Here is a 13,723-nt window from a genome sequence, read left to right on the forward strand (position 1 = left end):
ACAAATACCAGGCCATGGACTAATTTAACTTTGGTTACATAATACTTGTAACACCCAAATGGGTTTGCAAATATAAACGTCTCTGCTCTAGCACAGTTTTGAGGGGAGGATTATCCTTCGATATATAACAGATGCAAGCATGTGCAATTTGGTAGTAGGAGGGAACTATTTTTACTATGGAAAGATGGAGTAAGGGATGGACCCTTTTAAAAAAGAACAGATCACTTTTATTAAATAATTCCCCTACAAAGTTTGCATCTTAGGCCCAGTTTCACAGAAATTTTGGAATGATATTAAATAGCCCTGCTTTCTCTTCTCTTTTTGTTTAACACCTAGATTCTGAAAGTCATCCAATTTAATAATCTTTAAGACAACTATAAGAAATCAAGTCTCAGATCAGATGCAGTATCTGATGCAGACTATCTGTTGTCTAACTACCATTTCACTGGTCAGCCAGTCCATAAAAAAAGAATTTAAGCTAACTCAAATATTTAGGGAAAATAAGAGAAACGAGAACATGTCAAATATGCTTCCTAAGAAATTATGCCTCATTGCATAAGTTAAATATGAGAATTTCCACCTCAGTAAATCTCTCATACAAAAATAACCTAACACTTAAAATAAATCTAAGCCATTATTTATATATATTACTTAGCATATAAAAGGAAATAATATAAAAGTAGAAATTTGATGTTTCTTAAATCATAATTGCCAGAGTGTCTAAAAATAAAATCATCACCCCAAATCAGAAATGCTATAATTTAAAAATTTGCTACATAGTTTTTCTCAATAGCTCACCAAAAAAAACACACCAACCCTTCCCCACAAAAAATATACATATATAGGTCTGTAAGTTAGAGGCTGAAAAATATTAACTTCAAGGAGTTCATTTTAATTATGAATTGATATTGCATTTCTACAACCCTTGGTGATACTTAAATAAAACACCAATATCCAAAAGCAACAGGTAAACCTATAATGAACTTGGCAAAATGCATATCTCAAGTAGAAATATTTCTTTCTACGAACGTTCTAAAGAACAATGCTTAAAATTATACAAGGTTTGAAATATCATTTTAACCAAGTTTACATGAAAAAGAGAAACACCAAAGTTGATAACAGTGAAAGTCTTTTGGCTCTCTTACAAATGGTATCTTTATAATTCCCCAACTTTCAGAGCACGAGTATTTTTCTAGGAAAAATAAAATGGAAACTGTGTTTCTTATATAGCTTTATGTGTCAGAGTCACTTCCAGACCCCGGTCTGTTGTCATCTGGTCCATCACTTCCTTTGTCCCAGTCTTTCATGGATGCTCCCATCATGAAATTATCACGTAGGATAGCCCATCCTGGGCCCTCTTCTGATTTTGCTTCAGTCTGTGGAAAATTATACAATCAAAATATTCAGAAGTCAATTTCATCATAAGGAAATTTTAAAATTCCAAGCTATAAAACAAACCTGTCAACACTTTTATAATAGGAGTGAAATCAAGACAAATTATAGACTGACTTTATTTATACATTATGATCATATATGCACAAATATGTAGTACTATGTTAAAATATTTCAGCCTTATAAAAGAACCATGGAGCAGAATTAAACTTTTTTTTTTTGCAGTGGGGGGTATAATACAGTAAAATCTAGGTTTGGTATCAATTTTTAAAATCTTCTGACAATCAAAGCAGACTTACAAAATATCGTTTAACATTCAGTGATAACTTATTAGAAAATGTTTGGCAAATTATTTTAACACAAAGAAAAATTTAACAAAGGTTTTTAACCCAAAATAAATTAAAGGCGAGAAAATGAAACTAACCTGATACTGTGCTAGGTTTTAATAGATGCTATCTCATTTAACATTTGATAAAAATTTGAACCAGGGCTTCCCTGGTGGCGCAGTGGTTGAGAATCTGCCTGTTAATGCAGGGGACACGGGTTTGAGCCCTGGTCTGGGAGGATCGCACATGCCACGGAGCAACTGGGCCCGTGAGCCACAACTACTGAGCCTGCGTGTCTGGAGCCTGTGCTCCGCAACAAGAGAGGCCGCGATAGTGAGTGGCCCCCGCTCTCCGCAACTAGAGAAAGCCCTCGCACAGAAACGAAGACCCAACACAGCAAAAATAATAAATTAATTAATAAAACTCACTCCAAATTTCAAAAAAAAAAAAAAAATTGAACCAAATGTTCTTTATTTAGGTTATAATCTCACTGCCTGGCCAAATCATAGACTCAAAAGACTAATCACATGCCAAAACCATAAATATCTGAAACAGGCAATAAACATAATAGGTAGTCAATTCATTTTGTTTATTCATAGGATTTATATAAAACTATGTAAGAGAGGCTAAGAATTACAGCCTCTTATTTCATGCTACAACAGTACCACCTTGTGGCATTAATTAGGTAATGCAGGATGCTGAACTCTAAACTGGTTTCTGTCCTTCATTCCACAAATATTTACTGAGAACTGCATATCAAATACCTTTCTCAGTGTTAGAAACAGAGTGATGAACAAAACAAAGTCCCTGTCTTCATGGAGCTAACAGTCTGTGCTTTTCTACTCATGCCATTCACAGAAATACACAATGTGGGAAAAATCTCTCTAAATATACGGGAACCCATTTGGTTAGAAAATACTGTTACCTTATGGGAGCCATTAATCATATAAAAAGCAATTATTAAGGGAAAAGATCTCTTAACTGGGTTAAGAGATTACTTATCTAATTCTGCTGAAGCTGTCTTTTATTTTAAAAAATATAGCCCTGAAACAGTCATACCATTAAAAAAAAAAAAAGGACACTATTACAAACGGGAAAAATCTCCTATTGGCTTACTCCTCAGGGCTTGTCCCTCAGTAGAACCCAAAGACTGGACAGCATATAAATGTGACCAAAGATTTGCAGAAATGACTTAGTGAATCAAACAGTGCACTTTGTACTATAATTTAACCAGCATAAAGAAACAAAAATATCTGTGCTAGGTTAAACCCAACAGTAAAACAGTTCCAATGGTTTTCACGCCACACTGATAGAGAGTAATGAAGTAGAAAGGCAATTTATAACGCTGCTCACAGAGGATGCTAACACCTCCCCATCCCTCATCTCTACAGTGTCAAACCTACATTCCTAAAAACGATTTCTGCTTCTGTCAGATTAAATTACCTAACTGGATAAAAGGCCATTTTCCCTGATTCAACTGAAGTTTTCTTTGCCAATCTCTTCACCTTACTTAAAAGAGACAGTTGCTCCCAATGAACAGAGATCCACTTAGAACCAATAACTGTAACACTTCTCCTGCCAAATTAATTATTCAAAGTTTTCAATTAAATTCTAAAAAGTGTATGCTTCCTGGTATAGGCATACACAAATTACTAACTAGTAAAGACAGCCTGACATTAATGTTTGTGTTTACATGCGAGTATGCACAACCTTAATGGTAAGGCTCCATGTTTAAATAGCTACACCCAACATGCTATGAACACGTTACCGACCCAGAGCAGGCAGACCCCACGTGACCGACCTCAATGCAGACTTGCTTCTACATGAGAGCTCACCCTGACAGCCAACTTCTGCCGCATCACAGAGTTGCAGGCACCACAAGAAACAAGGGAAGGAAGAAGGGGAGATGAGGACAAAATCTCAAACAGGCAGTTCAGAAAGAAAGAAAGGAATAACAGTGGACCAAAGGAAAGGATTCATTAATTTAAATGGTTAGACCTACTGTCTCGATCAAGACGATCAAGTAAACGTATGTTTTAGGCAAAGAGAGCGATCATAGCATAAATTCAAAGCTCTTCTCAATTGTCCAACTGGAAAATAATGAAGTAAAGCTTTACTGGAGGGTCTTGGTGGTGGCGTTCTGGTTTTCAAGCACTCATACAGTCTGCTTCAGTCAGTCTCAAAGTGTGGCCCTCACACCAGCATCAGCATCACTTGTCAGGAATTCACAATCTCAGGCCCATAAACACAGAAACATTAAAAAAAAAAACAACCCCCAAAACCTGGGCCCTGTTCCGGACCTACTGAATCAGAAACTCTGGTTTAATCGGTTTTAATAAGCCAACCAGCGCTTCTGATGCTCACTAAAGCCTGAGAACCACCAAATGAAAGGACAAATATTTCTTAGAGACAGTTTTCTTTCACTGCTGTAAGACTAAGTACACTTTACGGCTGAGAGAGAAAAGATTTCAGATTTTGGAATCCAATGCAGACACAGCACTGGATGCTTGACAGACTGCCACCATTCAAGCTTCATTACAGTGGCATTTTTATACCACAAAGCAACAATATGGAGAAAAAAACTGACAACACAAAATTTAGTACTAACAAGTGTAGGTTAATATAGTTTAAAACCAGGTATTTTCTATAGTATCTCTCAAGACGGCAGCTCAAGAAAAAAAACATCTCTCAAGATGACCCTTTAACTTCTAATGCCTCCACGTGCTGAAGAAATATGCAGCAAGAAAGAAGGCAGGGGATCCGTGTGAAGGCGGCTGTTTGAACACAGACAACTAGTCCTGCTCAACTGCACAGCTTAAGCAACAAAGGAAAAGTGACTGTTGTTTTAAAGACATAATCCACTAGGACAAGATCCAAAGAGAAAAACAGCCACAAAGTTTTAGACGGTGGAAGCAGATGGACTGGAGGCAACTGTCTTGGCAAAGCCAAGGAAGGTGAATCCTACAACTGCGACTGTCAGGCTGACAGCTAACCCAAATCACACGGCAGAATGTTCAGGGGAAAAAACCCAAAAGTTAGAAACGGGCAGTTCTGGGTACTTCTGGAAGTGAGGGTAAGAACAGAGGAACCAAAATAAAGAGAATTGGGTGACAGTTATCTTAAGAAACAATCAGGTCTCTAGATCCGTTCCCCCCTCCACACTCCCCTGGCAGAACATTTGAGGCTTAACCCCTGGAGAGGTTATGAGCTAGCACAGATGAAGGCACAGGTGCAGTACCAAAACCAAGGGATTAGGTTACACTTACACACACACACACACACACACACACACACACACACACACACTCCACCTCCAACAATGAGTCCCAGCCTTCTTCTCACATTGGGCTCCCAAAATGCTGGTCAGCAGATCTTTTTTCTCCAGGCAGGAGATCAGGAATACTCTAGAAAATCTGACCAGTTAATAACAAATAACCCATAGAGAGAAGCCTACATTAAAGCTCACATGTCATGTGGACAATATCCACATACTCAGAGTTTCCAGTAACCTTTTTAGGATTATTTGTTCTAGTCATGAACAGACAACTAAGGTTTATCAGAAAGAAGACAGAGAATAACATAAACACAAGCATTTAAAAAGCAACTTGCTTGGGAGACTGGATTGACATATATACACTAATATGTATAAAACAGATAATTAATAAGAACCTGCTGTATAAAAAATAAATAAAATTCAATAAATAAATGAAAAATAAAAAGCAAATTGCAGGAAAAAGAAACTATTCAGGCAGACAGCAGAAGCAAGAAGAACTACAATCCTGCAGCCTGTGGAACAAAAACCACGTTCACAGAAAGACAGACAAGATGAAAAGGCAGAGGGCTATGTACCAGATGAAGGAACAAGATGAAAACCCAGAAAAACAACTAAATGAAGTGCAGATAGGCAACCTTCCTGAAAAAGAATTCAGAATAATGATAGTGAAGACGATCCAGGACCTCAGAAAAACAATGGAGGCAAAGATCGAGAAGATGCAAGAAATGTTTAACAAAGACCCAGAAGAATTAAAAAATAAACAGAGATGAACAATACAATAACTGAAATGAAAAATACACTAGAAGGAATCAACAGCAGAATAACTGAGGCAGAAGAACAGATAAGTGACCTGGAAGACAGAATGGTGGAATTCACTGTTGTGGAACAGAATAGAGAAAAAAGAATGAAAAGAATTGAAAACAGCCTAAGAGACCTCTGGGACAACATTAAACTCAACAACATTCACATTATAGGGGTCCCAGAAGGAGAATAGAGAGAGAAAGGACCAGAGAAAATATCTGAAGAGATTATAGTCAAAAACTTCCCTAGCATGGGAAAGGAAATAGCCACCCAAGTCCAGGAAGCGCAGAGACTCCCATACAAGATAAATCCAAGGAGAAACATGCCGAGACACACAGTAATCAAATTGGCAAAAATTAAAGACAAAGAAAAATTATTGAAAGCAGCAAGGGAAAAACGACAAATAACATACAAGGGATCTCCCATAAGGTTAACAGCTGATTTCTCAGCAGAAACCCTACAAGCCAGAAGGGAGTGGCATGACATATTTAAAGTGATGAAAGGGAAGAACCTACAACCAAGATTACTCTACCTGACAAGCATCTCATTCAGATTCAATGGAGAAGTCAAAAGCTTTACAGACAAGCAAAAGCTAAGAGAATTCAGCACCACCAAACCAGCTCTACAACAAATGCTAAAGGAACTTCTCTAAATGGGAAACACAACAGAAGAAAAGGACCTACAAAAACAAACCCAAAGCAATTAAGAAAATGGTAATAGGAGCATACATATCGATAATTACCTTAAACGTGAATGGATTAAATACTCCAACCAGAAGACACAGGCTCGCTGAATGGATACAAAAACAAGACCCTTATATATGCTGTCTATGACAGACCCACTTCAGACCTAGGGACACATACAGACTGAAAGTGAGGGGATGGAAAAAGGTATTCCATGCAAATGGAAATCAAAAGAAAGCTGGAGTAGCAATACTCATACCAGATAAAATAGACTTTAAAATAAAGAATGTTACAAGAGACAAGGAAAGGACACTACATAATGATCAAGGGATCAATCCAAGAAGAAGACATAACAATTATACATATATATGCACCCAACATAGGAGCACCTCAATACATAAGGCAACTGCTAACAGCTATAAAAGAGGAAATTGACAGTAACACAGTAATAGTGGGGGACTTTAACACCTCACTTACACCAATGGACAGATCATCCAAAATGAAAATAAATAAGGAAACACAAGCTTTAAATGATACATTAAACAGGATGGACTTAATTGATATTTATAGGACATTCCATACAAAAACAGCAGATTACACTTTCTTCTCAAGCGCACACAGAACATTCTCCAGGATAGATCACATCTTGCTTGGGTCACAAATCAAGTCTCAGGAAATTTAAGAAAATTGAAATCATATCAAGCATCTTTTCTGACCACAATGCTATGTGATTAGAAATCAATTACAGGGAAAAAAATGTAAAAAACACAAACACATGGAGGCTAAACAATACGTTACTAAATAACCAAGAAATCACTGATGAAATCAAAGAGGAAACCAAAAAGTACCTAGAGACAAATGAAAATGAAAACGTGACGAACCAAAACCTATGGGATTGCAGCAAAGGAAGTTCTAAGAGGGAAGTTTACAGCAATACAATCCTACCTCAAGAAACAACAAACAGCTCAAATAAACAACCTAACCTTACACCTAAAGGAACTAGAGAAAGAACAACAAACAAAACCCAAAGTTAGTAGAGGGAAAGAAATCATAAAGACAAGAGCAGAAATAAATGAAACAGAAACAAAGAAGACAATAGCAAAAATCGATAAAACTAAAAGCTGGTTCTTTGGAAAGATAAACAAAATCGATAAACCATTAGCCAGACTCATCAAGAAAAAGAGGGAGAGGACTCAAATCAATAAAATTAGAAATGAAAAAGGAGAAGTTACAACAGATACCGCAGAAATGCAAAGCATCCTAAGAGACTACTACAAGCAACTCTATGCCAATAAAATGGACAACCTGGAAGAAATGGACAAACTTTTAGAAAGGTATAACCTTCCAAAACTGAACAAGGAAGAAATAGAATATATGAACAGACCAATCACAAGTAGTGAAATTGAAACTGTGATTAAAAATCTTCCAACAAACCAAAGTCCAGGACCACATGGCTTCACAGGTGAATTCCATCAAATATTTAGAGAAGAGCTAACATCCATCCTTCTCAAGCTCTTCCAAAAAATTGCAGAGGAAGGAACACTCCCAAACTCATTCTATGAGGCCACCATCACCCTGATACCACAACTAGACAAAGATACTATAAAAAGAGAAAATTACAGACCAATATCACTGATGAAGATAGATACAAAAATCCTCAACAAAATACTAGCAAACAGAATCCAACAACGCATTAAAAGGATCATACACCATGATCAAGTTGGATTTATCCCAGGGATGCAAGGAATCTTCAATATATGCAAATCAATCAATGTGATAACCATATTAAGAAATTGAAAAAAAAACCCATATGATCATCTCAATAGATGCAGAAAAAGTTTTTGACAAAATTCAACACCCATTTATGATAAAAACTCTCCAGAAAGTGAGCATAGAGGGAACCTACCTCAACATAATAAAGGCCATATACGACAAACCCATAGCAAACATCATTCTCAATGGTGAAAAACTGAAAGCATTTCCTCTAAGATCAGGAACAAGACAAGGATGTCCACTCTCACCACTATTATTCAACATAGCTTTGGAAGTCCTAGCCACAGCAATCATAGAAGAAAAAGAAATAAAAGGAATACAAATGGGAAAAGAAGAAGTAAAACTGTCACTGTTTGCAGATGACATGATACTATACATAGAGAATCCTAAAGAGGCCACCAGAAAACTACTAGAGCTAATCAATGAATTTGGTAAAGTTGCAGGATACAAAATTAATGCACAGAAATCTCTTGCATTCCTATACACTAACAACAAAAGATCAGAAACAGAAATTAAGGAAACAATCCCATTTACCATTGCAACATAAAGAATAAAATACCTAGGAATAAACCTATCTAAGGAGGTAAAAGACCTGTACTCAGAAAACTATAAGACACTGATGAAAGAAATTAAGGATGATACAAACAGATGGAGAGATATACCATGTTCTTGGATTGGAAGAATCAATATTGTGAAAATGACTTACTACCCAAAGCAATCTACAGATTCAGTGCAATCCCTATCAAATTACCAATGGCATTTTTTACAGAACTAGAACAAAAAATCTTAAAACTTGTTTGGAGACACAAAAGATCCCAAATAGCCACAGCAGTCTTGAGGGAAAAAAACAGAGCTGGAGGAATCAGACTCCCTGACTTCAGACTATACTACAAAGCTACAGTAATCAAGACAGTATGGTACTGGCACAAAAACAGAAATATAGATCAATGGAACAGGATAGAAAGCCCAGAGATAAACCCACGCACCTATCGTCAACTAATCTATGACAAAGGAGGCAAGGATATTCAATGGAGAAAAGACAGTCTCTTCAATAAGTGGTGCAGGGAAAACTGGACAGCTACATGTAAAAGAATGAAATTAGAACACTCCCTAACACCATACACAAAAATAAACTCAAAATGGACCAGAGACCTAAATGTAAGACCAGACACTATAAAACTCTTAGAGGAAAACATAGGAAGAACACTCTTTGATATAAATCACAGAAAGATCTTTTTTGATCCACCTCCTAGAGTAATGGAAATAAAAACAAAAATAAACAAATGGGACCTAATGAAACTTAAAAGCTTTTGCAAAGCAAAGGAAACTACAAACAAGACGAAAAGACAACCCTCAGAATGGGAGAAAATATTTGCAAAGGAATCAATGGACAAAGGATTAATCTCCAAAATATATAAACAGCTCATGCAGCTCAATATTAAGAAAACAAACAACCCACTCCAAAAAAGGACCTAAATAGACATTTCTCCAAAGAAGACATACAGATGGCCAAGAAGCACATGAAAAGCTGCTCAACATCACTAATTATTAGAGAAATGCAAATCAAAACTACCATGAGGTATCACCTCACACCAGTTAGAATGGGCATCCACAGAAAATCTACAAACAACAAATGTTGGAGAGGGTGTGGAGAAAAGGGAACCCTCTTGCACTGTTGGTGGGAATGTAATTGATACAGCTACTATGGAGAACAGTACGGAGGTTCCTTAAAAAACTAAAAATAGAACTACCATATGACCCAGTAATCCCACTACTGGGCATATACCCAGAGAAAACCATAATTCAAAAAGACACATGCACCCCAATGTTCATTGCAGCACTATTTACAATAGCCAAGTCATGGAAGCAAGCTAAACGCCCACCGACAGACGAATGGATAAAGAAGATGTGGTACATATATACAATGGAATATTACTCAGCCATAAAAAGGAACGAAATTGAGTCATTTGTAGAGATGTGGATGGATCTAGAGTCTGTCATATAGAGTGAAGTTAAGTCAGAAAGAGAAAAACAAATATCGTATATTAATGCATATATGTGGAACCTAGAAAAATGGTACAGATGAACTGGTTTGCAGGGCAGAAACTGAGACACAGATGTAGGGAACAAACGTATGGACAGCAAGGGGGGAAAGTGGCGGCGGGGGGAGGAGTGGTGGTGGGATGAATTGGGAGATTGCAACTGACATATACACACTAATAGGTATAAAATAGATAACTAATAAGAATCTGCTGTTTAAAAAATAAATTAAATTAAATTAAAAAGAGAATACACTAGATAAACTTTAGTCAGTTGCTTTTAGTGTCTTTTACAAAAACAAGAAGCTCTGGGGAAAACAAGATGTTTCTGCTAGGACAAAATGCATGACAGGACAATACTGCCTGGGTGTGGTTTGGTTTTTAGTGCCTGGGGCATAGTCCATATTAATAGTATTTCTCATAATCCTCCTGATATGATCACTGGAGAAGAGTGGGAATTGAGCTTTTTCACTTATTTCTTTAAAAAAAAAAAGAAACTATTCAAATAAAGAAAATTTAGGGGAAAATACCATTAATATCCTTGAAGAGTTAGAAGATTATATTGCATCCACAAAGAGAGAACAGTTACTATTTTAAAATAAACATTAAGAGAATAACAAAGAGCTTGAAATTTAAAACACGATGGCAGAAATAAAAAAATTATTATAAGGGTGAGAAGATAAAGTTAAGGAAACCACGCAAAAAAGAGTAAAAAGAAAAATGTGATGGAAAACAGAAGAAAAAGTAAGATAATTGGAGAACCAGTCCAAGAGGTTTAACATACAAATAACAGGTCTACAGACAGAGATATGCAAAAATGGAGAGGAGGAAAATTGATGAACTACTTCAAGAAAATTTCCCGAAAGTGAAGGACACACATTTCCAGAGTGAAAGGAGCCCTCCTGAAAGTCCAAAACACTAAAGAAAAATTGAGCCACATCAAGGACACCATGTACAATTTCAGAACAAAGGGGTGCTAAAAGAATGCGCTATAAGCTGCCAGAAAGCAAACAAATAAATCACATACATACAGATGATCAGGAATCAGAATAAGATTCAGATTTTCCTACAGCACCACTGGAAGCAAAAAAGCAATAGATGAATGCTTTCCAAATGCTAAAAGAAAAGAATTTCCAATTGAACATTTAATACCCAGATACACTGTTATTCAAGTGTGAGGACAGAATAGAGGCACTTTCAGACACATGAGGTACCCAAAACTTTACTTCCAATTAAGCCTTTCTCGAGAAACTACTGAGAATGCCCTCCACAAAAAGGTGGAGTAAATCAAGAAGAGAAAGACACAGGAAAGAAAAAAATAAGGACATCCAATGCAGGAAAGAGAAGGGCATGTCCAGGATGAGACTGAATGGAGACTCCAGCACGGTGACTAGTCAGGCAGGGAGGAAAGCTTGCAGCAGTGACCTCAGGAAAGGCTGCTGAGAGCTGTCATCACCAGCCAACTGCCACAGTCCCATCATTTTAACTGGACAAAACCCCTAGAGGGTATGCTTTACCGAAACAGTGGGAGTAAACCAAGAAAGAAGAAGATACGAGATCCAGGAAATAGGGAATCCAATCCAGCAGACATTCCAAGGATCAGAAGAAATTTACGTCCCAGGATGACAACTGTGAAGCGGCCCAAGGGAGCAATCAACCCAGAAAAAGGAAAATAGAGGATTCTAGGAGAGAATGTCTCCAATAAAGTTTTTATAATAGATACATTACCTGACGTAATTTCATTTTGAAAAACTAAATAAATTGTGGACATTAAATATGAAAATCAAGGCAATTATTCATTTCAGGAAAAACAAATAGAAAGGAAACATAAGTAAGGAATATTACAATCTTCAGCTGTAAATAATACTTGTACAGGCATAATAATATATGCTGAACACTGAATTAGCAAAAAATTATAAACTAACTATATTGAAAGGACATCCGGGAGGAAACAGAATGTGTAAGAGGAATGAAATATTTGCCTACAATAAGAGAAAGCCAACAGGTAACACCTCAAATTGACAAATCAAAAGATCTGGCTCTGTGATAGCTGGGAATATGAGATGTGTAAGTGCCAGCAGAACTAGCCACAGGAGCCAGCTGTCCTGGTTGCCCAGGTTGCCCTGGGGTCAGAGCCGTGCAGAGTAGACAGAATGGTGCAGAAAACTGCTTTATTTGATCATGAACTTTTTGGCAAAATGTGGTCTTTTAAACTATATGCCTAAGTAAAAATTAATTTAAAAAGGAAAAAATAGGACAACAAGGAGAAAACCAACTATTCTTCAATCATTTCCACAAATCCCCAAGTTTTACAAGCCTCCTCCAACATCTTCCTAAAAAAATCTCCCCCAAGAAACCTTTCTGGTTTTATTAACCATAATGATTCTGCTTTCCTTTCTAACTTATTCAATGAAAAAAAGAATTATACTATGAAGCTATTATGTGCCAGACACTTTATATAATATTCCCTTGCTTCTAATTCTCCTAAGTTTCCTAGCCAGATTGCCATCATCCTTCTCATCTTTAATAAGGAAACTAAGGCTCAAAGAAGTGAAGCAACTTATTTAAGTCAGAGTTAATAAACAGCTGAGTCAATACTTAAATCCAGATCCATTTGATTCCAAAGCCCAAGTTCTTTCCATAATACTACACTGCTCTACAACTTAATCAATATGAACACAATATATTACTAAGTCATCTGTTATAACCTAAAAATTACACAGTAGAGTGAGTACTAAAGTACACTGAAAACAACTGAATACACTTTCAGATAATTTCTACGAAAGTCAAAACTTGGGCAAATTATCTCATACAACAGATTTACATAATTTCAACTTACTGGATCTTTTCCATAAAGATGACTTAACCATTAAGTAGAAAACCTCCTAAATGCTTGGAGCACCCACAAAGAAAAGGTGGATCAGAGATTAATATAAGAAAAGGAGAAAGCTTGAAGCAAATTCCAAATGTGTCATTTGTTGGTAAAATTTCCCTAGGGTGATCCCTAGATAGGTTTCATTAAATGTTAAGACATCACGAGAATTAAAGGTTTTTGTTTTATTTGTAAAATAGAAGTAGTGGCAATATGATGTATTATGTTTACAACAGGAATAAAAAACCAAGAGAGTTCTGGATGTGAATCATTGTTAACCACTGACTACAACACTACAAATGAGAAAGTTTAGATAGAGGTCCGAGACCTGAAAGAAATTAAATGTACTTCCCTTTCTTAACCTTGGTATAAATGTAATGTAAGAGACAGTTAATCATACTGTACATGTGAGGCACAGATATTTACCACCATCAGATGGAAGTTGTTTTGACACCTAAGTCTGGATGTCTTGACATCTAAGACGGGATTGATAAAAATTTAGCAACTTATGAAGTCTGTCAGGGTTACTGCAAGGCAGCAATGACTCAATGACCTAAAGCAAC

General features: G+C 36.5%; 1 protein-coding gene across 1 annotated transcript in view; it reads right to left on the reverse strand.

Moving 5' to 3' along the window:
* Nucleotides 1-871: 871 nt before the first annotated feature.
* RRP15 (ribosomal RNA processing 15 homolog) overlaps nt 872-13,723 on the reverse strand; it is a 46,783-nt gene continuing 33,931 nt past the window's right edge. The window contains exon 5 of the mRNA XM_059998318.1: nt 872-1,376. Within this exon, the coding sequence (XP_059854301.1) occupies nt 1,233-1,376 (144 nt within the window). The 3' untranslated portion in view covers nt 872-1,232. The remainder of the gene's footprint in view (nt 1,377-13,723) is intronic.

This window comes from Delphinus delphis, chromosome 1 (assembly GCF_949987515.2).
Source record: "Delphinus delphis chromosome 1, mDelDel1.2, whole genome shotgun sequence".
NCBI lineage: Eukaryota > Metazoa > Chordata > Mammalia > Artiodactyla > Delphinidae > Delphinus > Delphinus delphis.